Source organism: Puma concolor, chromosome A2 (genome assembly GCF_028749965.1).
Source record: "Puma concolor isolate L17-30 chromosome A2, mPumCon1.1.hap2, whole genome shotgun sequence".
NCBI classification, from domain to species: Eukaryota; Metazoa; Chordata; class Mammalia; order Carnivora; family Felidae; genus Puma; species Puma concolor.
The window spans coordinates 55,039,666-55,065,467 of NC_141668.1; the positions used below are offsets into that span (position 1 = coordinate 55,039,666).

The 25,802-nt window shown below is 42.3% G+C and overlaps 2 protein-coding genes and 1 long non-coding RNA gene across 3 annotated transcripts in view; 2 read left to right on the plus strand and 1 right to left on the minus strand.

Moving 5' to 3' along the window:
* Positions 1 to 25,802, plus strand: part of TOMM7 (translocase of outer mitochondrial membrane 7) — a 205,185-nt gene that overhangs the window by 56,224 nt on the left and 123,159 nt on the right. The gene's annotated exons all lie outside the window — the stretch shown is intronic.
* Positions 4,595 to 25,802, plus strand: part of LOC147583211 (uncharacterized) — a 63,323-nt gene continuing 42,115 nt past the window's right edge. The window contains exon 1 of the long non-coding RNA XR_015246373.1: positions 4,595 to 4,729. This is a non-coding gene — a long non-coding RNA (uncharacterized LOC147583211). The remainder of the gene's footprint in view (positions 4,730 to 25,802) is intronic.
* On the minus strand, positions 4,672 to 8,615 carry IL6 (interleukin 6). Its single transcript, XM_025929621.2, has 5 exons — positions 8,470 to 8,615; positions 8,127 to 8,305; positions 6,915 to 7,028; positions 6,052 to 6,198; positions 4,672 to 4,839 (listed from the first exon to the last, which is right to left on the minus strand). Exons 1-5 carry the CDS (start codon positions 8,561 to 8,563, stop codon positions 4,672 to 4,674), a joined length of 702 nt encoding a protein of 233 aa, XP_025785406.2. The 5' UTR covers positions 8,564 to 8,615.

The following is a 25,802-nucleotide window of genomic DNA, read 5'->3' on the forward strand; positions in this document are numbered from 1 at the left end:
TCAAGTTCCCAGATGCCAGTCAAGGGCCAAGCTTATAAGCAGGCTTTTCTAAAGATAGCAGTCTTTGGCCTGCTATGTTCTTTTTCTCAGCATAGTCACTCCTACCTGCAAAGTCGAATGGGAAATGTAGCCTCTAGATGGGGAGCCACATGTCTAACTCAAACTCTATTACCACGAAGAAGTGGAGAATAGATTTGAAAGGATAACTGGAAGTCACCTATGGAATTTGCACACTTTGTGACTTTATACAAGTTGCTTAGACTCCCTGCTCCTTTGGCTAATACATGTGTCTCAGAAATAATACATACATTGAATCATGCTTGGCACATGGTAAGTGCTCAATGACACTTATATTACTATTACCATTTTTAATTTAGTCTATTCTTAGAGCATGTGGGTTGTTTTATCTCTTCCTTTCTATTCTTAATCCGCCAGAAACTTGGAAGTTTTATTAGGGGTGGAATCTGGACTGCTGTCCTCTGTCCACTTTCTCTGTTGCAGATTTTGGGGTCATTTTCATAGTGTAATCTAAGTGTCCCCTAGCCCCTACGTAGCATTTGGAGATAATCCTTTCCTTTAGCATCCAAATATAATAGCCAGTATCCCCATTCCAAGCTGACTATAGGAAATGTAGACTTGTCCCAAATTTTCCTGAGTATTCTTGACTTCTTTTTCTTTTAAAATTTTTACTATTAACCTTTTTTTATTCTTGATTTTCTTGGTGGGGTCTTACATATCCTGATCGTTGTCTGTCACTTCTTGCTTTGAACTCTTACTTTGGGTTTCTCTGTTATCACTTCTTTGAATCTTCTTGTATTTTCAACCTTCCATTGTCCATTTTCCCCCAAAGGTGGACATGAACATCCTTGCTTTCTTCAGAGATTGGCTAGAACAAGGCTACCATAGATTTGCTTTATGTTGGTAAATAAAACTCATAGAACCTTTATGAGTGAGGGAGAAGATAACAGAAAATTCAATACTAGACATCACAGTGTCTGAAATTCCTAAGTCACATCTGCCACAAGGTACTCCTCATCCTCTTCTCTCTTATTTTTATTTTTTATTATTTATTATTTTTTTGCCTCTCACCTCCATAGTACTGTCTTCCCTGTTGCTGGAATGTGCTAAAGAAAACTGGATCTTTTCTAGACTATTCGATGCTACTTCTACATCTCAATCTCCTTACCCCATGACACCAGAAGAAACTGAAAAATCCTTCAACATTTAAAAAACAGAAGCAAATACACAAAAGAAACCCCCAAATCAAAAAGTCTTTCCAAGAAAGTTGCTCTTTACTTTTATGTTGTATTAATGATTTTATTTAATTCATCCTCTCTGCTCTTTCATAACAGACCTGCTGCTTCAGCTTCATTTCTGTTAATTCCCTCTTTGTACTTCAGCTGTTTAGTAGGACTCCTTCAGTTTCTCCAACATGCTCTTTCCTGCCTCCAAACCTTTGCCCATGCTGAGGTCACCACTTGGAACACCTCCTGTGCCTCTCCCACTGGCTGAATCCTGTACATTCTTTTAATATAAGCTTAAATGTCATTTTCTTCTGGAATGTCTTTCCTGAACACTTGAGGCTCTCCTACTATGTGCTGCCCCTGGTAGCTGTGTTAGTTTCATAGGGTTCCTATAACAAATTACCACAAACCGGGTGGCTTAAAACAACAGGAATTTATTCTTTCACAGTTCTGGAGGCCAGATGTCTGAAATCAAGGTGTGAGCAGGGCCATGCTCTTTCTGAAGGCTCTAGGGGAGGATCCTTGTCTTTTCCTGCCTTCTGCTGATTTCGGCAATCCTTGGTTTGCCGATTCACCTCTCCAAACCTGCTTCCCTCCTTACATGGACTTCTCCCCTGTGTCTCTTCTCTTCTTGTAAGGCCCACCCTAATGACCTCATCTTATCTTGATTACATCTGCAAAGATCTTATTTCCAAGTAAGCTCACATTCACAGGTACTGGGGGTTAGGACCTCAACATATCTTTTTAGGGGACACAACTCAACTCATAACAGTAGCATACAGCAGTTATTTCTTTGAACTGCTTTCTCTAGTTCGTAAGCTTCTTGAGAACAAAGACCTAGTCTGTTTTATTCACCATTATATCCCCAGGGCCTAGCAGAGAATCTGGCACATCGCAAATACTCAGAGAGCATTTGAATAAAGTAATAAGTGAAAACTCTCAAATACAAAATCCTTTGTGTTTTACTCTTCTATTTAATCCCTACTTCTTTCCTCTCTCAAAGACTTGGTGGTCTCGGGGATTCCTGAATCTCAGTCAGCAATCGCCAAATCCTACTGAACTAGGTCCTAGCTATCTTTTGCTAATGGCTGCCATCACCTTCTCTTTTCTAGCCATTACCACCATCCTAATTCAGGGTATTGTCATCTCTTCCATGGACTAATGATGTTCCTCCAATATCCTCTTTCAGCCCCTTTTCTATCCATTCTCCATACTACAACTCTTATATGTCCTACTACTTAAAATCTGTCAGCACATTCTCACCACATAGGGCTTCTGATGCTGTCAGTGATCTGGCCCTAGCCTACGCCACCCCTGCCAACTCCCAACCTTTTAACCACCTTCCTTATTCTTTCTGTACTGGACATAATGTAATTCTCAGTGTCTTAATCACAGTGTGCTCTTTGTTGATTCAGATTTTTGCACGTGCTGTTCCCTTTGTCAGGAGTGTACTTCCCACCATTCTTGGGCTGACTAACTCATTACTGCATATCTTTTACGTCTCAGTCAAAACCTCTCCCTAAGACTCCATGACTGCCCTCCCCAGGCTTAGGTTCCCCTGCTATTGGTGTCCCCTGTATAGGTTCTCAGCAGACCTCACATTTCTCTTTTGTAAACCTCATCACAGTTACATTCTTTGCTCAATATCTGTCTTCCATGCCATAGTATAAACCACATGAAGGCTGGGGCTGCATCTAGCTTGCTCACCTCAGCATCCGCAACATTGCCTGACTTCTACAAGATGCTCAACACATTTTTGTTTGAAGAATGGATGCATTCAACTGCCATTTCTCTTTGTTCTTTGATTTGGCTCCCATTTTGGGAAACCCACTGGTTTCTAGAAATCAGAATATGTGTCTCTTTTCTTGCTTGGCTCCTCTCAGTTCTTGGCTCTGTGGACTTCCCCTTATTCAGCAGGAGTCTTCCCCTGGAGGAAGAAGTCTATGGTAGTTAGAGTGGGAAAAGCTTTATTAGAAGGCAGACCTTTCATCTTCCTGGGGCTGAAAAGGGGAAATCTTTACTAAACTCCCAACATAGCGTTAAGGTAGGATAGAGGGGCTATGTGTAGATTGCCTCTCTTATCACCACTCTCAAAGGGGGCGAGGAGAGAGCATGCAAAGAATATTGTTGGTGGGAAAGCAAATGGATATAGATATATATGTACTGATTATTCATTGCCTCCTCTAGAAGTTCTTAGAATATTTCTGCCTAGCTCTTGCTATTTTTCTTGAAGATGAAGATACATAAAGACAGTATTTGTAGTTTTTCCACTCACTGACCAACAGTATCTGTCCCCCCAAATTGAGATATCTTATATTTGATCATTTATGTATAGTTTCTTCATTTAACAAATATTTATTGAGGCCTCCTATGTTCAGTTTCTGGGCCATTGGCTCAGAATGCCAAGATGAATACAATAGAGTCTACCTTCTTGAGGAAAGAAGGCTGGCTGGAAAGAAAACTCAATCAGTTTTAAGATGTCATACAATGTGATAGGTGCTATGATAGACAGGTACGTGCAATGTTTAAGGAACCTAGAGGAGGGAGGCAGAGCTTCTAATCATTATTTAGAAGTGCACATTGCTAGATCTTATACAATGGTTATGCCCTTTCAAAGGCTTTTGATTGTATCTTTAAATGTATTTCCTGTATTAACATGTCTTGGGATTTTCTACACCTTTCAAACTGTTGCCTAGGAAGTTAAGACTAATGGGCCTGGAGAGAATTAGACCTGGATTTAAAATCTGAGCCTGAGTCTTATCTTGCAGCTGGGTGACTTAGAGAAATCACTTACTCTCCCACATCCATAAAAGAGTGTACACGTGCTAGGATTAAATATCACAGATGCAACACATTTAGCGCATGCCTGACATGCAGTAGGTTCTCCATTATATCTTTCTCCAGGTGATTGTAGCTCTTTTTGGGTGGTGGTGGTGCTGGTGACAAAAACCTGTTTCTATTCAGCTTCATGGGACACACAGAGGCTCAGTTGTGGATTTTTTTAAAAAGCAGTTTATTGGTATAAAAACAATTTAAACATTATATAAATACAATATAAATATTCCTTTTAAAAATATGTATAAGTTAGCCACGTATTTGAGGTAAACCTACACATTCCAAACAATGATCTGGCTCTGAAACGTCGAGGATATTCCAGCTGTGTAGCCATTTTATGTTATCTTTTTCAAAATGAATACATAAAATATTTCAAGTGGCACTTCATAAAAAATATAAATATCTGCTCCTTATATAAATTAACTCAACATCACATATTTAAATATCAATAAATTAAAAATAATTAAAATAGTGTCCTAACGCTCATACTTTTCGTTCTTCACAGAGAACAACATCAGTTACATGCCCACTGGACAGGTTTCTGACCAGAGAAAGGAATGCCCGTGAACTACAGCAATCTTAGATGCCCAGGTTACATTATCCGAACAGCCCTGAGGCTGAACTGAAGGAAGTCCTCCAGCCTTCGCAGGGTGAGGTGAATTGTTGTGTGCCTCAGCCACTCTTCCTGTGACTGCAGCTTAGCCTGCAGGCCAACTTCTACGGTTGGGACAGGGATGGTTACCTCATCCTGATTCTTTCCCTGAAGGGAAAAGAAAGCAAAAAGAACTATTTAAGTATTGAACAAATCCTTTGCAGTGGCGGGATGCTCTGTGCTGTGGGAAGACGTTCAAATTCGGGGTGAAGGAGACTGGGTGGGGCTGCCTGCCCTGGCTCGCCCAGGTAGGGGGAGGTGGCTCTCCCCTGAGCCCACCTGAGCCCATCCTGCATGCAGCCCTTTCATGGCGACTGAATCCTACTCCCCACTTTGCTAATCTATGTCTGCTAGACCATGAGCATCTCGAGGGCGGCCATGGTGTCTTGTCTTCCCTTATGCTAAACAGTGCCTGGCACAAAGCCCCATCCATCTGCCATCTATTGAGGGTCCACTGGTCTGTGGTGTAAGGGGGACTGGGAAGCACCTTTCCACAGACCCACTGACATGAGGCTGAGTAGTTGTGGGAGGGCTTACACCTCCAGGTGTGGTTCTAGAGCACGGCAGCATGGGCATCCCCTGGAACTTGTTAGAGATGCGAGTCTCAGCTCTCCCCCCAGACCTGTTGGATCAGACCCTGTGCTGTGACAAGATTCCTGGGGATTTGGTGTGTGTTTTAAAGTGGGAGAAGCGCCGGTTTAAGGCAAACAGCCAGAAAAGGCAGTGGCAGTATCAACACCCATGTGCCTGCTTCTCTGTCTAGTACGCTTTGTTTGGCTCATCCACATGCTGTGCCATCAAGCCTCCATTAGGTGGCATTTGAATGGCTAGCTGGTAGTGACCAAGGCCTTTGGTACCTGCTCTCCTAGCCTTTAAACATTTTTCTGCATTAACTCTTCCAGCAAAAGGTAAGGGGAAAGAGTTGAAACTACCACAGTGACAACAATTATCAGTTGGCAATAATTAAAATATTAAAATAATTTTTATGCCCTCTGTTCTTTGTTATTATAGATCACTGAGCAGGATTGGATGTGCTTCCTTCTGCCTCTACAGATTTTTTTTTCTTATATCTTAAGCCATTATAGTAGAAGTTGATGTTAAAATCTCATTTAACAGTTTTAAATATAGTTATTAATGTCTTTTGCAGAAGAGAACCGAAAGAAAAAACAAAAAGTTTCAACTATCAGAAAATCTTCCTTAGATCCTTTCCTCTACATGTGGCCATCTCTTTTGAATTGGCTTTGCATTCCCAAGTTGTCTAGGCTCCTTTCTTTGAGCCTGTGTTCCTCGCACCAAGGGAGGGGATGAGGAAATGCTCACCTTACGCTTCAGCATCTGGAGCAGGACGTTAGTACTGGTGTACACAGACTTGGCATTTTCCTTATCACCCTCATACTTGTCCTGGAGGAATTTCAGGTATATCTGAAACTCCTGAAGACCAGTAGTGATTCTTGTCAGGCAGGTCTCCTAAGAGAAAAGATGGGGAAATCAGTTATTGCTAGGAAGGTATAATCAATTTAAAAAGTTAAAATCGCTATAATTCAGCTACTTCTCCCTCTGCTCCTCCAAGGAACTTCAAACACCCTTTAGCATTGTATTTTGAGACATCAGACAGCATCAGCTGCCCCATTTTAAATATCTGGACAGAGACACTACTTAATCAGTTTTACCCAAAACCTGATAGATGCTGGAATGTGGCAAAGGGGTCTTTCTCTGATTCTCCCCTTAATACTCTTCCTTCTGGCTGCACTCCTGTCCTTGTCAATATTGGGCTGAAACCTCCTTTTATGGAATAATCAGAAGTCAGTGCAGGATATCCCACTGTCTGGAAGGAAGAGGGTGTAGAGAATGACCTCTACACAGAGGGCAGACTGGGATCCTGCTAACAGCAGGCAACAAAGAGAAGGACAACTTTACCCAGGATGGATTAGCTAAACCTACTGGGGTTTCTAACATTTGATGGCCGCAGAAATCCCAATACAGAAGGGCTATCTCTAACCATTGCATTCAAAAGTAAGCTGCCTTCAGAGAGATTCAAGTTGGCTTCCTTGTGAAATTTACATGATATTCTTTACATTTATCCCCTTTGTTGTCTGCCTGGTCTATATGCATACAGACACTGCATATCAGAGGGAGAACTTTTGACTAAGGAATAGTTAAAAGTGAATGTGATGTGTTCATACCTGATTGAACCCAGATTGGAAGCATCCATCTTTTTCTGCCAGTTTCGGAAGATTTAGGTTGTTTTCTGCCAGTGCCTCCTTGCTGTCCTCACATTTGTTATAGTTGTCACACATCTGGGGAGGAATACCAGAACTGTTGTCAAAGAAGTGCCCCCAAAACAAACACCACTAGAGGGCCGATTCATGTTTTACCCAGGCAGGAAGTCCTCTAAGAGAATGGTCACACCACATCAGCATCCAGGCAAGCCAGGTCTCGTGAAGATGGGCACACTTGGGCTCATTTCTGGGCACCTATGACTTCACACTTGTTGCCTATCCTGAGTCTTGGTGTCCTTATCTCTCCAAATTGGGGATAATGAAACTCCTCCTTTGTAAGTTTTTTGTGAAGATGAGGCATACTATTTACATACAGTGCATGGCACATAGTAGGTAGTTAATAAATGACAGCAATTTTGATGATAATTGGGTGAATGTAATTTGAGCCCCAATTTTCCAGCTAGAAGGACCTTTGAGATCATCTAGTCCAATTCCAAAATTTTACAAATGGGGCCCAGAGGTGGTAGGGAATTTGCCAAAGATCACAAAACTGGTTCAGCAGAACCAGAACTAGATTTGGTTCAGGACTCCCAATACCCCCTCCTGCACTCTTTCCTTTCTACCAGACAGAGCCAAACTACCTTACCTTTAAAGCTTTGGAGCTACTTTAACCTACTTATGATTTTGCCACTTTGGTGGGCTGTCAAGTATGCAGCTTATATGCTAGAATGACTCTGGGGAATCCCTAACCACTGAGCTTCCATAACCTAAAAGTTTTGTGATTTTTGTGAGAAGCTCAACATTTATTTCAGGAGGCACTCTGCCAATGCTTCCAAAGTGCAAGAGAGACAAAGAAAATTGGTAGACATTATTTTTTGGTTAGGGAAAAGGAAGTCCTGAGAGGCAGTGACACCCAGCCCATGCCAAGTATGGAGCTGGGAATGGGCCAAGGGGCATGGATTTCAACCCCAGTGTGTGTTTTCCAGGAGGGAAAGGAACTCCCTGAGACCAGCAGCAGAAGACAAATACAGAAGACGTCTGCCCCTTCGGCCTGAAATCTAAACTGCCCCAGAACCCAGCAAAGACTTCCCAGTGCAGGAGCCCTTGTCCACATCCAGGGCCCAGGAGGTGAATGCCCACACAGGCCCTTTATCACCCTCAGTTGAGCCTACCCACCTCCTTTTTCAGTGCAGAGATTTTGCCGAGGATGTACTTAATGAGTTCTTCCATTTTGTCTGCAGAGGTGAGTGGTAGTCTATTTGAGGTGGCATCTCCTCCCAGGGGTCCCGGGGTAGGGAAAGCAGTAGCCACCACCAGGAGCAGCCCCAGGGAGAAGGCGAGTGGACTGAAGGCGCCTGTACCGGAGGGAAGGGAGAACAGCCAGTGAACAGACCGCACAGCTGGGGGAGCTGTGCTGCTGGCTGTTGGCTGCCTGCCAGCCCTCCCAGCAGACACACACCCCTCCCTCAGCCGGCCCGGCTGCCAGGCAGTTCCAGGGCTAGGGATTTCCTTCACTTACTTGTGGAGAGGAAGGTCATAGCTGGAGTCCCGGAGGGCAGATGGAGCTCTCTTTCGTTCCTGGTGGGCTCGAGGGCAGAATGAGCCTCAGACATCCCCAGTCTTATATTTATTGGGGCTTGAGACTCTAATATTGAGACTCATGGGAAAATCCCACATTTGATAAATCTCTGTTGGAGGGTGGGGGTGGGGCCAGAGCGGGTGGGGCTGATTGGAAACCTTATTAAGATTGTGCAATGTGACGTCCTTTAGCATCACAGGAATCACAACTGGGGGGGGGGGGGGGGGCGGAAAGTGCCGCTTAGGTCATACCAAGCTAGCCTAAGAGGCAGGATCACTCTTCCTTTACTTTCTTTTCTGTTTTTTGTTTTTATTTTTTTAATTTTATTTATTTATTTATTTATTTATTTTTTAGTGACTCAGCATTTTGGCATGTCTTAAGAAAGAAAGTAAAGTTGAAGTCATGCACAAAGTTTTACAGGAGGGGGGGCAAAAAGCTAAGGCTGACTATGATTTAAGAAATGCTCTCATTACCAGATTAACAGGCTAGGATTTAGTATTCCATTTAATTCATAGTCATAAAAACCTAAGACGTTTTGACCTGAGCTTCCTCAGACCACACCATAGCCCACTAGCTTGGGGTTACGAGTAAGATGCTACTAATAGCGAGCCATCTGCAGGACTTTCCTCTCTTTGCTGGCTTTCTCTGTGACCAGCTGTTGCAGAACTGCCTGACTGCCCCCAAATCTCGTGCAGTTGTCTCTAGGGTTTTCCAGACGTGGTGTGAGGTGCACACATAAATGACTCCTCTGTGCCACGATGTGGCATCTGCCAGTTTTTCTTTCTCACCTCTTCCAGCCCACTTCAGCCAGCTCAGCCTCAGCCCTGCTCTCTCCCCTAGTGGCCCCTTGGGGACCCTCCCAGTGAACACTTTGATCTCTCTGCCGAGGGGTTTGTCTTGTGCTGCTAGTGCTGTCCCCACTGCTGGTCAGAGGGTGATCCTGCTCCTCAGGGAGAGAGCCCTGAGGAGACCAGGTGGGTATTGTCTCTGCTGGAGCCCTCAAGTTAGCAACGCCCACTTGGTTCAGAGCAGAAGTGGCAAGAATACTACTCACCTCTTTGACATGTCAAAGGAGGACCTTGTGAAATTTTCTAGAGCTTGTGTTCATCGCTCCCTCCTGCGTAGGACTGGTTTTGAATCCAGAGGTAGCTGGGAAGAAATCTCCTAACACAGACTTGGGCTCTCAGGCTCTGAATCATGCTTTGCCTCCAGCGCCCCAGGCTATCTTACTGGGTTGAGCTTGTATAGCTTGTACAGGTTCCCTCAGCCCTTATAATGACGTCTCTTGCAGGAGGGTCCTTGGTCTCATGCAAATGAACTCTAGACCAGGCTGCCTTACTAGTCTCCCAGACACCCAGGCAGCTCTGAAGATTGGCTCCAGGTTGAAACTAGGACCCTTGTACAGCACCAAAAAAAAAAAAAAAAAAAAAAAAAAAAAAAAAAGGAAGAAGAAAGAAATATTTACAAAACACAGTGTTATCACAATCAGCTTCTTTGCAAAGATCTCATCAGGATTGCTAAAACAAGGACCTCTGGTACAGTATTTGAAACATAAATTGATTTACTCAAGTTTTGTTTTGTGAAAAACACTTTAGGACCCGCCTGGTTGGGGAAAGTGAGGTCATTCATTCTTTCACTGACTTTCTAAATGGAGGCAGGTCCTGTGGCCGTAGGGGGCGGGGGTTGTCTGAAAATGAAAATAGGAGAGGATGGTTGGTTGAATGTTTTCGCTTTTACTGTTCTTGGGTATTGAGCAACTCAGACACCCCCAGCCGAGTCCTCTCTTCTGCAATGAATGAACCCACCTCCCCTGCCCACCCTGTGATACATGCAATAGGCCTCTGTAGCATGGGATTGCTTTTTCTCATATATCTATCTTTTAGAAAATATGACTCAGTAGATTTCAAATACCTAGTGACTCAACGACAACATTCGGTATTTCTTTTCAGTTAAAAGTTTTTAAAGTAGGAAGTACACATACATGATAAAGTGTTCAAACAGGATATCAGGGCATACAGGGAAAAGTAAGTCTCCTTCCTTTCCAACTCCTCTCCTTAGAGGTAGCTTCTGACCCACAGTATTTTCACCTAAATCCTCTGTTACCCTAATCTGGGTGAGGTTTTCTTGGCTACCTAGGGACTCACCTCTGTATTTACACTGCACGCACACGCATACACATTTGTATGCAAATATCCACACACTTTAATTTCCCATTGTGTGGATGCCACCCAGGGAGTTCTCTATATCATAGAGTACAGACTTTTGAGTCGTACAGCATGGGTTTAAAGCCCAACTCTGCCACTTGTGGTATGACCTTGGCTAAGTTACCCGAAGGATCTGTCCCCTTGTTTGTCCATCTGATAAAGCTGGGATAATAGCAGTTCTTCCCATACAGCTATTGTGAAGACTGAAGGAGATGACATGTGAAAAATCCCTGGCACATAGGAAGGAAGCCGAAAACATGTGCTCTTTGTAACATTCTGCGGCTCAGGGTCTCTGTGTTGGAGAGCTCCTTCAGCCCAGTTCTGTCAGCCCACGCTGTCCTGCCTGTGAGGGAGGCTATGAATGAGCCAGGCTACTGTGCCAGTGATCAGCTGGTCTCCCAGTCATTTTTCCTCCAAAGAAATGACATTCTGTATTTTGTTGAAAACGCCTTATGGCAAAAGTGAAAAATGCAGGAAAAAAAAGTGGTTTCCCCTCTTTTTTGAGAACATTAGGATCCCCAAACCTGATCTCTCAATTTAAATATTGAGCCCAGCTGTGTTTTTCTCCTACACCATTTCCAAGGCTTGCTGCCAAGTGTTTTTATGACAGAAGCCCTCAGCCTTCCCTGTCCATGGCCCTCATCATTATTCAAAGTCTGGAAAGTGGGAAGACCCTGCAAGGGTGAGGAGATCAGACCTTGTGCTTCTGGCAGCCAGGAAAGAGCAAGTTGTGTGGAGGTGAGAATGCATGTGTGTGGAGAGGTTGGAGGATGCTGCCTGCCACTTTGCATATTGTTAGCCTCTAGGGTCTATATTAGTGTCAATGCCATGGGCTGGCATTTGCTTGTGGGAGAGATGGGCTCTTTTTTGCTCCACAACATTAACACAACATCTGTAACTCCACCATGATAGCTTCCTTTCTTTGGATCTCAATGGATCTTCCACTTGGAGAGCTCATGCATCTTATTTTAACATGTACAAATGACCAGGAAAGGCCATGCTGTCAGCATTTATTAACTAATAACCTCAGTGGCTGCATTGCTCCACTGCTGATTTAAAGTAGCTGCCAGCTGAGACCAAGAGAGATAGGACAAATGGGAACATATAGGCAAGTAGAAGAGAAACCAAGTAGCTCTGCATCCTTTTCCACCTTATCCAGGCAAGCTAGTCCTGTCTGTGCCCCCTCAGAATTACTGCCCATGACTGCTTTCCTACATGCTGTTGGGGTTCAGTTCAGAGAGTTCATCAATGCATTCAAGGTGAGGGAGACAAAGTAACTTCCATTTGGTCTTAGGCTCTCAGGAGAAGAGCTGTTCTCCACATCTCATAGGTTAAAATGTGGTATTGTGCTCTCTTCTTTATTCCAGGTATTGGGGGTGGGTGGGTCTGTAATTTTAGCGGGAGGGAGTGTCCCAAGAAAAAAAGAGAAGTCACTGAGTACTAGGAACTTGCAGTTGCTGTCAGAATGTAGTTTCACTTGTCACTAAGTCGTAAAAGGTTTGCAAACTGAAACAGTGAGTTATTTAACAGCTCCTCCGGGATTGAGTCCGGCTGAGCAGACTCCAGGCCTGTAGGACTCTGGGAAATGTGTGTTTTAGGAAAAGTAGTCATATTATGTGGAGAGAGAATATTAGGGACATGTGGTATGTCTCCTTGGAAAGGGCTGGCTGATCTTGGAGGACAGCCAAGCCTAGAGACCAGAGCTCTGGACAGTTCCCAGCCTGGCCCAGTCTCAGTCCTATCCTTTTCTGTCTTAACTCTGATTGTATAATTAACTCAGTTGTAGCTCCTGGTGACTTTCTAGTCCGGCCTTAGCTTTTCTAAGGGCAAAGGCATGCTGGGGTTGTGTCTAGTTCTGCTGAACCCAAGAAAAAGGCACAGTGGCCTGCTGGGTTCCTGCTGCCTAACTGCACATGGTGGCCAATGAGGAGGCCCTCATTGTTTTGCCTTGTTACCTTCCCCTACCAAAGTGGAAAATCCCAGGCATTTTGGGAGGGAAGTGGACTCTCTTGGGGCAACAATGTAGACTCCCCTTGCCTTGGGGACCGCCCCCCTCATCACATCCCTTTTCCTTTGGTCTTCAAACCTGGAAGAGAGTGCTTGGATCTCCAGATGTTAATAAGCCAGCTGCTCTGAAGCTGGTTTGGTGATGAGAACTTGCTTTGCTGATCCTGAAGGAGCCCCACTGGCCTCGTGCTGCAGGGCTGGGGAGGTCACTCAGGCTCAGTTTCAGTGTTCCATCTCTTCTCCATCTGTGGGGTAGGTCTTCTGTGTTGGTGGCTGCTGGTTCTGCTTTACAATTAGGAAACTTCATCATGTCAGAAAGGAGCACAGAGTTAATTTATTCTCACGAGTCATTTGAACCATCTTTGGTTTCTCTAAAGGTCTCAGTTCTCTTGAGTTCAGTGTCATAGGCAGAAACTCACCATGCAAAAGCATTGGTTGGTTTCTTCTACTCTTTCCCTCAAAATTAAGGTACTAAGAACCCATTTGAAAGCATCACATGTAACGGTAAGACCAGGGGATTCTGCTGGGCTGGCTATGACGTTTTTCATCTCCTTTTCCTGCCCTTTTGGCTACTTTTTTACTAAAAAGAAAGTGTCTTTGTATTTCCAAACTAAGCCTCATGTATGTTCTACTTAGCAAGCTGAATCTATGAAGGTAGGAAAGGTCTCTCTAGTTCTTGTGGTGGAATAATTTCCATGAATACACCTTGGACATATTGAACACTCCGTAGTTCTGAGATATTGGGGTTTATTATTCTGAAGAAGGGTCCACCTGGATTAATTAAACTTATCACAGAAGAATTCAGATCCAGGTAAGCAGGTCAAATAATCACAGGTGATTTCTATTGAGTTGTTGAGTTCTATATAACTATGTATGGGTGTGGTAGTATACAGGGAATAGCTGAAGCCTTGACCTGAAGACCATGGCTGTGGCTCCAGGGGATGCTTCCCTCACTGTGAGGGCTGGCCTTAGATGCCTGGGTTCCCAGAAAGCTGGCTGGTAGTCTGCTGTCACTTTGGTCTTTCACTTTGGTCTGCTGGACCTGTAGCTCCTCCTGTGGGTCTCCATAGTGGTCTGGGTCTGAGCAACAGTATTGTGTTCCCCAAGGGCTCTGTGGGATGTTGGCCCTATGTCTCCCATCCTGGAGGCCATGTTTCTTTTGTGCTATTTTACTACAGGTGAAAGGTATTGTCAGGAGGGAAGGCATGGCCTGTTGCATTAGTCAACTTGGCAAGTGATCAAGATGCATGGAAATGGTTTCCTCCACTCTGGCATTTGAAATTGTCTTCTTGGGAGCTGATGAGCTTTTAAAAGGAGAGCATGCATTCCCATAGATTTGTTTGGGGCCTTGGAACCTAAGCAATTGCTACTAACTGCCTCAGCTTTTCTTGTCCTTCAGGACGATTGGCAAAGAGGCTGTAATATATACTCCTTTCTCTGTGGTAAGTTTGTTGACTGAGGCCCCAGTAAAGCTATTGAAGGCAGCAGGTATATAATATAGACTGGGGCAGGTCAGGTGTGAGAAGAAATTTGGCTTCTGGGTTCACAGTATCCAGCTGATACTGTGTGGCCCCTCTTTTGACCAAGTTTGTAAAGACCACTCTGGCCTTCTTGACTTGTCTTAGATTGCAGAATTTAGAAGGAGGTTGGGGCTTTTTGCTGCTAGCAAAAACTTTTGTCTGAATATAAGATTTTCATGAATTAGGCTTGTCTTTTCATTGCATTACTGAATCTTTGGTTTCTTGTGTTTCTACAGTGTCACTGCTGGAAGATATGGGCATTGGGATAATGAACAATGGGAGGATTTGGGATGAAGTGCCCTCCCATCTCAGGGACCCATTAGAGGGACGCTCTCTAAATTTCCTTCTAGCTCCAGCATTCAGTGATTCTATAGATCGTCACTAGCCATACCTAATAATCCGGAGCCTATTCTTCATGAAACTATAGAAGCAGGATACTCTACATTAGGAAATAGTCCTTGGAAATCCAAAAGAACTATTGGCTGCTTGGGGTGCTGCCCATTTTGACATGCCTAGGATCATGGAGGCCATGGGCAGAATAAACCAATTTGGAAGATGTCGAAGGCCCAGACTTTCAATGCAAGGAGGTAGCAGACTTATTAGTTATCATACAAGCAGAAACAGATCAATATTCAAAATTTTAATTATTTTTAACTTAAAAAATTGCACATGTAATACATGTTCAATGTTGAAAATTGAGAAAATAGAGGAAGGCAAAAAGAGAAAAAAATTGCAAAATAATCTTCTCACTGAGTGGTAGTCATTGTTATCATTAGGCTGCAATCATCCTTGCTACCTTTCTATGTAGCTATATATATGTTAACATATGGGAAATAGAAAAATACCGTGCATAGTGTGTTATCGGCTTTTCTTTTCAATACTACTTTATGGGCAATTCTCCAAGTAGGGATGATGTAAATAATGGCTGTTGAGAAACCAGCTCAGAGTAAGACCAGGATGGAGCTCAGGTAGGGGTGTGTTGGGGCTGGCCAGTTCAGCTCAAGAGAGCCAACTGTACTCCTTTCTTCCCAACTCTGCATCCAGTGATTTCCTTTGGTAGCTTCATATTAGACAAGGTGGGAGTGTTTACACTATGGAAATTGGCAAATGCTACACACTATGCCCCCCCCACCCCAAAACTAGTTGTTAAACATCTTCCAGCACTCCAGTGGGCCCAAGGGAATACATGGATATTTTGGAGGCAAAAATCAATGCAATCCAGAGATTGGTTATTATATGTGTACTATTTAGGGAATGTAGGAAAAGCATATATCAAAGGCATTATTTGATCTTACACTTCAAAAGCAATTAGCCATAAAGATTTTTTTTTTTTTTTAAGGAAAGAAATAGTTTTGGTCAAAGTGTGCTGCTGCAATGTCCCAAAAATGAAGGAAGCAGTTTCTATAAACGTGTAGGCACCGACTATCAGCTGAGTTTGGGGGAGTCAGGATGTGCGCGGGGCAGAATTTCTGTTCTACAGAATTAGATGCCCTTGAGTTTCCCTAGCCAGATACCAACTCATGCCAGTAGATCAGTTCTTGAGCCATGGCCAAGTGAGGGACAGGAGATTTGTCACAGTGAGAGAATTAGACATGGCAAAGTGGCAACCCACAGGCTTAGTGATTTCTGGTTTGTCACTGTCCCATTCCAACCCGGCTGATGAATCAGGAATCCAGCTTTGGGGCCCTTAGTGGACAGGATGAGGAGAGCCCTGAAGCATTCTTAGGGTCCCCAAAGGATTGCTTCTTGGGTCATAAGTTTAGCTGTTAACTGTACCCAAATCACAAGGAATCACTTATCCTGCTGTTATTCTTGGCATTGTGTCTTATTGTACTGCATCCTCCTCTTGATTCATCTCCGTTATAGTCCTATTGCATATTTCTAGGACATTGCACTAAGAAAACAAACAGTGCTATTAAATCCAACCCCTGCCTCCTTCTGAGGACACCCGCATGATGACAGGAACCTGGTTGATACTTGACTGCGTCATAGCCAAACTTCAGAATATTGAGTAAAATGTAAAACTCCCCGTCAGAAACTTGGTTCGATTTATGTGGCACAGCTCCCAGGCAGACCACATGAGACATATGCTAATTTTTTTTTCCTCCCCAAAGGATGTAAGTCTTCTCATAACAGTTTCAGGGCAGGGTAGAATGACATCTTGCGGATGCCATGACATCTCTCAGTTCTGAACTTCCATCAAGACAGACTGTGCCTCCGTCCTCCCGGAAGTCTTCGCTGACCCATTTCCAGGAATAGTGAGGGTTCTCCTCTGGGCTCTCCCGCAGCGTCATGTGCTGTACTAATCCATTTCTAGGCAGTGTCGTGATGACTCTGGAGCCAACCTGCCTGGGTTCAAATCGCTGTTCTGTAATTTTAAGCTGTGGTCAGCTGTGAAGTTATTGAACTCCCCAGCTTCATTTTTCTCCTTCATAAAATGAGGGGTAGCAATCATACCTTATATCATACAGTTGTTGGAATCTATGTAAAATACTTAGCGCTTTGCCTGGCACATAGGAGAGCCCAATAAGCATTGATATTGCTCTCTCTACAATTGACTGAAAGCTTCCCGAGGGCTCTAGCTTTCAATGTCAATGAACAGCAAGCACAGTTGTGAGCACATGCTGGATACTTGGGGCTGATGAATGAATGAGAGGTGGGCTATCCTTTCAATTGATCTATAGAAAATAATCATCAAGAGTTTAGAAATAGAAAATAGTTTGATACATAAAGCTTTCTTTGTATGTGTGCTTTTTATAGGTCATATAAAATGTTAAGCTCACTTGATTTTCAAATTACAAAGACTGTAATACTTTATTCAATAATTTAAAAAAACATATGTATGTATCTTTATTCCATATTGTGGGCAGTACAGTTTACTAAAAGAAGCATGGATTTCAGAGACAGACTTGATTTAAATGCTGGCCCCATCATTTACTGCTCATACGGCTTTGGGCAAGGCTTCAACCCCCTGTGCCAGAGTTTCCTCATTTGCAAACTGTGGCAAAGAAAACTTCCCTTCTGGAGGTGGTTGTGAAAATTGAATGATATCCACACCCATAAAGTACAGTTATCAGTATGTACAAAATTGCCAGCAGATGCTAATTTTTAAAAAATTGTTGTTATATTCAGGTGGGGCAAGGGACAGAGGGCATGAGAAGGGAAATAGGAAAGGATCAAGGCAGACAAAGCATGATGGAGAAAGACAGCTAAAAAAAAATAGAAACAGCCACCAAAAAATAAAGACAAATAAAATGGCCTATCGATTCATTTTGTTTTAAAATATTATATTTTTACTTTTTAGTTTTTGCATAGGCGACGTGTACCAATGGCGCAAGATTCACAAGGTACCAAAGGGTACTCAGTGAAAAATTAATCATTTCCACCCTGCCTGAGCCAACCAGTTTATCTCTTCAGGGGCAAGCAATTCTACTGGTTTTTGTCTTGTGATTCCTTCCAGAAATACTCCATACGTTGATAAGCAAAACATTCCTATTTCCCATGATTTATTTTTATTCTTCTACGTAAGTGGCGGTGTACTAATTACATCGGTCTGCAGCTTACTTCCTTTATTGAATATGTTTTAGCAATCGTTTCTTTTCGAGAGATACAGAACTGACTCTTTCCTTTTGGCCCTTGTATTCCATTTATTAACCCATCCCCCCATTGATGGAACTTTAGGTTGTTTCCAATCTTTTGTTATTACAGATAAAACTACAATGAATAATTTTGTCTGTGATTTCACACATGTGAGTGTGTCAGTGGGATAGTTTCCTAGAAATGGAGATGCTTACTCAAAGGATACTGGCAACTGTGATAGACAGAGGTTGTACCAATTTAATGCTTCCTCTGGTGAGGAGTGAAAACACCTGTTCCTCATACTCTTGTCAGCACATGATATTATCAGTCCTGATCTGTGCCAGACTAATAAGGGAAAAACATATCTCACTGGAGTTTTAATTTGCTTCTCTCTGATTACAAGTAAGTTGGAGTATCTGGTCAGATCTGTGAGAACAATTTTTATTTCACTTTTCACCAACTGTCTGTTATATCCTTCGTCTGAGTTTTTGTTGGGTTATTGATCCTTTTCATACTGATTTGAAGGAGCTCTTGATATACTCTGAATGGTAAACATTTGTTTTTCATGTGCATTTTTAATTTATCATTCATGTTCCTATTAGTTTATAGTGGCTTTTTTTTTTTTTTTTTTTTTTGGCCATGCAAAAAGTTTAGATTTAGATGAAGCAGACTTTATATCCTTTCATTTATGGCTTCTGGATTTTGTGACACACATAAAAAGTCTTAGTCTACTCTGAAATCATGAGAATATTCTTCTAAGTTTTCCTCGAGTATCTTTAAATAATATGTTTTCAAAGTATTGAGCAAATACAGACTATGCTTGTCATGTAACAAGATGAATTAGTCCTGTGCACACCCTGATGTAAATGCACACACACAGGAAAAAATGTAGGTCTTGCTAGAAAGTGGTATAGGCAGTACTTTTTCCTCTCTACGTTTTACAGGTTTTCTTCATTGATCATGTATTACTTGATCCTCAGAAAGATATTGATTAAGTAAAAATGTACTTCTACCTCCTTTAACCATCTTTCAAGATGTCCCTGGGTTACTGGATCTTATGGAATGCTAGTAATGCTGCCTGTTTTGCTTTGGAAACAGTCTGTCTAGCTTCCATCCTGAACAGCTTTGGCCCCATCCTAGTGACTTTGTTGCCAAATCCAAAGGAAGTATTTTAGTGCTGGTCTTACTTTTCCACTATCAGATCTGAAATTCCTGACCATGCCTTCCTGCTTGGCCTCCCTGTTGGTCCTCACTCCTTCCTTCTTGTGATTGATTCTCAGTCTGTGATCTCACACATGTGTACGCGTGTATCAGTTGGGATAGTTTCCTAGAAATGAGTTGCTTATTCAAAGGATACCAGCACCTGTGATAGACAGATAGAGGTTGTACCAATTTGGTTGGTTGTCTTAGCTGATCCCTGAACTTGGTGACATTTGGGAGGGCTCCCTGTGTACCAAGTGCTCTAAGTACATTGCATAGATTATCTCACTTTTGTCCTCACCAGTTTTCTAAGGGAGCTATGATCATCAATTGTATTTTTCAGATGAGAAAATGGAGAGTTAGAAAAGTTGAGTAACAAGTGCAAGAGTGTCCAGTAGGGTAGAGCCAAGATTGGAACCAGAGACTCTGTGCTCCTAACCTCCCCTCTAAACTGCATATCTTATGAGCATGCTAAACCATCCCAGGTACTACCTCTGTCATGTCATCCCTTTGTGGGTTTACTTACCCTTTCACTTTTACACATATGACTCCCAAGTGTATGTCCGTGGCTCAGAACTCCCATGCATTCTAGACTGACAGTCTAGACATATTCAGTGTTTGGTGGACATTTCCACTTAGATCTCCTACAGACACTTTAAATTCAGCACGGCAGTATCTCCTAGTTATTTTTCATAGTGCCCGGTGGAAAAGGCTGGCACATGAGAACCCAGGAGACTTGAGCTTAGCTATTCTGTAGCTGAGGTTAGCATTTTGCTTTAATTAAGTTTGAGTGAATTCATTAGCACCTGCTAGGACCAGGGCCCTGGCCCTCAAAGAACTTTCAATGATTCAGCTTGATTTGCATGCCCTTGGTCTTTTAATGCCAATAAATTTGTTTGGAAGATTGGTTGCCTTTTCCCCACAGCCCAGAGTAATTTGCTTATCCTGATGGGAAGGCCCATTCATTTCCTAAAAATGAACAGGGCTTCCTCTCATGGAATAATTAACATTAAAGGCCCAGATCCGTTTAAATCCCCTGAGAGTCTATGTCTAATCCATTAGACTTAGTAATCACAGTGAACTTGAAGTAGAGCATCTGATTTAAAAACATTCCAGTGGGAAGAGGAAACTTCAATCAGAAGAGGAATCTTCTGGCTGGAAGATTGGTTTTTATGCTTTTGCAATTGATGACAATCACCATAGGAAGGGCATTACTGGTGTTTTATGTATATCTCTCTATTAATTTACAAAAATTATAAAAGTAGCACATACTAATTGTAACTGTGGCAAGTCTACCAGCCCCTTGAGATGACTGCTGTTAACAGCTGTACCACCTCCCAGATGCTGCCACAGACTCACAAGAATGGAGACAAACAGGTACCATAATTACACCTACAGGAGTGCGTTATTTATTTATTTATTTTTCAAGTAATGAATCATATAATGCATATTACTCTGCACCTTTTTTTTTTTTCTCACTTAACTCTATATCATGAATATCTTATCCAGGTCAGTTAACATAGCTTTTACTATTTTTAATAATATGTAATATAGCATGTTCCATGATTTATTCAACCAGTTTCCTTTCCATGAACACTCAGTTTATTTTCGTTTTTCCATTTCTATAGGCAAGGCTGCAGGAGACATCCTTGTACATAAATTCTTATGTAATGAAGCATTTATTACTAAAGAGCTATGAAAGTAAGATTGCCAAGCTACAGAGTTGGCTAGTTTCTAGAACCACATTAATACATGAGCAGGGGAAGGGAAAGGGAAGTGATATACTTCTGTCTGTCAGGTACTACAGTAGGTACTTTCCGTAAGTTGCTTGATTTCGTCTTGGTCTCCTGCCTCTAGTCATGTCCCGGTCCCTCCTCTATGTAGCCCAGAGGTTATGTGAGCACATCACCCCTGTGCTTGGAAGACTTGTGTGGTTCCCATCCTCCAGGGTAAAGGCCAAGCTACTAACAGGGCCCTCAAGGCTCTCCACAGTTTGATGTCATCTGCCTCCTCAGTCGTGCCTCTCTCCCCTTTGCTTCTCATTCCTGCACATCCCAGCTGTTTGCTGTTACCCACCTTATCAGGCCACTGCAACTCTCTTGGCCTTTGCTTTGCCTTCCTCTCTGTTCTCATGGTCCTTCTTCACCTCTTCCCCTGGCTCTTCTCTCACTCACCAATTAGCACTCAGTCCCTGGCTCCTTCAGAACAGCTTTTGCAGGCTGGTTTATGAATTAGTCAGGCTGGATCATGCTGTAGTGACTTACAACCCACAGATCTCAGTGGCTTAATACACGTTTATTGTTTGCTTAATCAAAGTCTGCTTCAGGTCTGGGTCCTCACTCTCTCGGGCAGCTCCCCTCAGTGACCTGCATGGAGGAGCTGATGGCGGCTCCACTATCCTGTATCATCCAGAACACTTGGCTCTCCTGGTCCACGTGGCAGAAGAGAATACTGAGAGTGTCATTCTGGCCCACTGGCCAATCTTATTATACTGCCCTGCTTAACTGCAAGGGGGCAGAAGCATAGTCCTCTCATGAGGCTAGAAGGAAAGGAGAATTGGATATAGATTAGCACTAGAAGCTTCTGCAAAGGTGAGATGCCACCACTCTATGTCTATTGAAATTATGTGGCATTAGAATGATAATTTATGTGTGTCTTCTCTACTAGAGTGGACACTTCTGGAGAGTAGAGGATTTTTACCTTGTTCATCTTCATATCTCTGGCATCTGGCACTTGTATGACACATAGGAAATGGCTGAGAAATTTGTGTTGGCCAAATCCATTCATACAAATCAAATAATCTACACATTTTATTATTTTTTTTTTTTAAATTTTTTTTTTCAACGTTTATTTATTTTTGGGACAGAGAGAGACAGATCATGAATGGGGGAGGGGCAGAGAGAGAGGGAGACACAGAATCGGAAACAGGCTCCAGGCTCTGAGCCATCAGCCCAGAGCCTGACGCGGGGCTCGAACTCACAGACCGCGAGATCGTGACCTGGCTGAAGTCGGACGCTTAACGACTGCGCCACCCAGGCGCCCCTAATAATCTACACATTTTAGATGAAACACTGAAGTTGAGAAGGGTCAACTAACTCACCTATGATTATGCACCTGGGAGGTAGCAAAACTGGATTCAAATCCAAGTCTGTCAGATTCCAAAACTCATGCTTTTTGGGAAGTTCCTAGAAGTTAAGATTCCAAGGTCTGACTTGGGACAATGAGCATTTCACACACTGGGAATGAATTCAGTTTTACAGACTCAACAACCCTAACAGTCTCTCTCTCTCTTCTTTTTTAAAGTAATTTTTAAAAATATTTATTTATATTTGAGAGAGAGAGAGAGAGCGTGCTTGCGAGAGGGAGAGGGGCTGAGAGACGGAGACAGAGTCCGAAGCAGGCTCCAGGCTCTGAGCTTTCAGCACGGAGCCCCAACTTGGGTCTTGAACTCATGAGATCATGACCTGAGGTGAAGTCAGACGCTTAACCGACTGAGCCATCCAGGCACCCCAAGAACCCTAACAGTCTCTTTAGTGCACCAAGTTTGGAATGCATCTACCAAGGGACCTCCTCTGTGTTCTGGGAGCCAGTGTTGAAAAATTCAGCAACCCTTTGTGACCCAAGATCTCCCAGGTACATACTTAAAACAGGGCAAGAAAAGCCAGTCCCCAGCCAAACTGAAGGACATTTAAGCCACTATCAGCTCTGATATTCCTCTGTCCTCACTAAATGTATTTGAATTTAAATAAAACCCCCATTTCATATAATCTGTGTGGCTATAGGGAGCTGTAGAATTGGGGTTTGAAATTGAGTTTGAGCCCTAGCTCTGCCACATCCTAACCTCACTCCTGGACCTCTGAGCCTCCCTTTACTTATTTATAAACATTGACTATAAAAATACTCGCCTCACTTTGTGCTCCATTGACTCCAAGTTCTAACAGAGCCTCAGGTAAGTATGCTACTGTGTCATGGTTCTCCAGAGAAATAGAACCAACAGGAGATCTTATGTGTGTCCAGTAGGAGTTTACATATATGAAATAAGGAATTGGCTCACATGGCTATGGAGGCTGAGAAGTCCCAAGATCTATAGTTGGCAAGCTAGACCCAGGAGAGCCAATGATATAGTTCCAGAATCTGAAGACCTGTGGACCAGGTCAGCATAAGTCTCAATCTGTGGATAGAAGAAGACCAGTGTTCCAGCTCAAGCATTCAGGCAGAGCGGGTGAATTCTGCCTTTCTCAACATTTTTGTTGTATTCAGGCCTTCAGTGGATTGGATAAGGCTTACCCGCTTTGGGGAGAACAATATGCTTTATTCATACATTAATTCATAGACACTCATGCAGACTTATCCAGAATAATGTTTAAAACTGGGCACCCCATGGCCCAGTCAAGTTGACACAAAACTAACCATCACACCTAACCTTCCTTATGTCCCATAATTTTCACTGTTTCTTAATCTGTAGGACTCATGCTTGCATTCTTTCTATGTTGTTATTTTGTGTTTAAAAAACAGTAAAAGACGAAGTTCTGGAAGTGGTATAATTTTACCTCCTAGAAGTATTTTTAGGTGAAAATTATTTACTAATAGTCCAGGGAAAATTCGGTTCAAAATAATTCCCACTAATGTTCACTATTTTCCCTTACCTTGATTAATTTACATTTTTTAACTTAAAAAACAGTAGACTTCAGTGTTTAGAGTATTTTCTGGTTCACAGTAAAATTGAGTGGAAGGTACAAAGATTCCCCATATAACCCCTACCCTCACATGTGCACAACCTCCACCTTTACCAATATCCCACCAGAGTGGTACATTTGGTACAATCAGTGAACCCATACTGATACATTATTATCATTCCAAATCAATAGTTTACATTAGGGTTTACCCTTGCTCTACACTCCATGATTTTTGACAAATGTATAATGACATGTACCCACCATTAGAGTATACAGAAAAGTTTCACTGCCCTTCAAATATGCACTCCACCTATTCATCCTTTCCTTTTCCCATCCCCTGGAAATCACTGATCCTTTTACTGTTTCTACAGTTTGTCTTTTCCAGAATATCGTTATAATTGGAACCAGATAGTATATAGCCTTTTCAGATTGGCTTCTTTCATAGTAATATGTCATTACATTTCCTCTATCTTTTCGTGGGTTGACGGCTCAGCTCTGGTTTATATTTAACATAGCATCCAGTACTAGCTGAGATACATCACTTATGTATTTTTGCATGCATGTTCATTGTTCATCTCTTCCACCAGAATGGAATCTTCTGGAAGGCAGGGGCTTTGTTTTATTTATCACTGTATTCCAGTACCTATGAAAGTATTCAGTACATGACAAGCTCTTAAAAATATTTATTGATGAGCACTGGGTGTTGTATGGAAACTAATTTGACAATAAATTTCATTTTTAAAAAAAATAAATAAATAATAAAGAAAGAAACAAAAAAATTAAAAAAAATTTATTGAATGAATAAATGAACACATGAATCTTTTATGACTATAAACCTCTCATTTGGGGAATTATTTCTGATACATATTAAGTAAGAGCTAAACTTATTTTGTTTTCTCTCAAGTTAGTTAACATACAGTGTAATCTTGGCTTCAGAAGTAGAACCCACTGATTCTTCTCTTGCATATGACACCCAGTGCTTATACTCAAGAGTGCCCTCCTTAATGCCCATCGCCAATTTAACCCACCCTCCCACCCTGTACTCCCATCAACCCTCACTTTGTTCTCTGTATTTAAGAGTCTCTTATGGTTTGCTTCCATCTCTGTTTTTATCTTATTTTTCCTTCTCTTCCCCAATGTTCATCAGTTGTTTCTCAGATTGCACATATGAGTGAAATCATGATACCTGTCTTCCTCTGACTGATTTTGCTTAGCATAATACCCTTCATTTCCATCCATGTTGTTGCAAATGGCAAGATTTCATTCTTTTTCATTGCTGAGTAGTAGTATTCCATTGTGTATAGGTGTGTGTACACACACACACACACACACACACACACACACACTATCTTAATCCATTCATCACTTGATGGACATTAGGCTCTTTCCATAATTTGGCTATGTTGGTAGCACTGCTATAAACATTGGGGTGCATGTGCCCCTTCAAATCAATCAGCATTTTTGTATCCTTTGGATAAATTCCTAGTAGTGCAATTGCTGGGTCATACGGTAGTTCTACTTTTAATTTGAGGAACCTCCACACTGTTTTCAAGAATGGCTGTGCCAGTTTGCATTCCCACCAACAGTGCAGTAGAGTTCCCCTTTCTCCACATCCACTCCAGCATCTGTTGTTTCCTGAGTTGTTAATTTGAGCCTTTCTGACTGGTATGAGGTGGTATCTCGTTGTGGCTTTGATTTGTATTTCCCTGATGATGAGCAATGTTGAGCATCTTTTCATGTGTCTGTTTGCCATCTGGATGTCTTCTTTGGAGAAGTGCTATTCATGTCTTCTGCCCATTTCTTCACTGGATTGTTTTTTGAGTGTTGAGTTTGATAAGTTGTGAGAGTTAATCTGATACTGCTATTTCAGTGGGATTTAAATATGATGTACTCTTACAGAATTTGAGTCCCTTTTGGTTTAAATATGGGATTGGAGAGCTCCTCAGTGACCAATAAAATTAAAGAAATCATTATTTTCCAGTAAAGTACTATTTTAATTTTTTTAAATGCAGAAGTAGAGTATAAATGAAAGTAGACTATTTAATTTTCTATCACCAAAGGTGCTTCTGGTGATAACTATCTAAAAT

Coding starts and splice junctions, on each gene's coding strand:
- IL6 (XM_025929621.2), bottom strand. CDS start 8,563: ATGTCTGAGGCTCATTCTGCCCTCGAGCCCACCAGGAACGAAAGAGAG. Junction 8,306..8,469: donor TATGACCTTCCTCTCCACAA/GTAAGTGAAGGA, acceptor CCTCCGGTACAG/GCGCCTTCAGTCCACTCGCC. Junction 7,029..8,126: donor TCTCTGCACTGAAAAAGGAG/GTGGGTAGGCTC, acceptor ATTCCTCCCCAG/ATGTGTGACAACTATAACAA.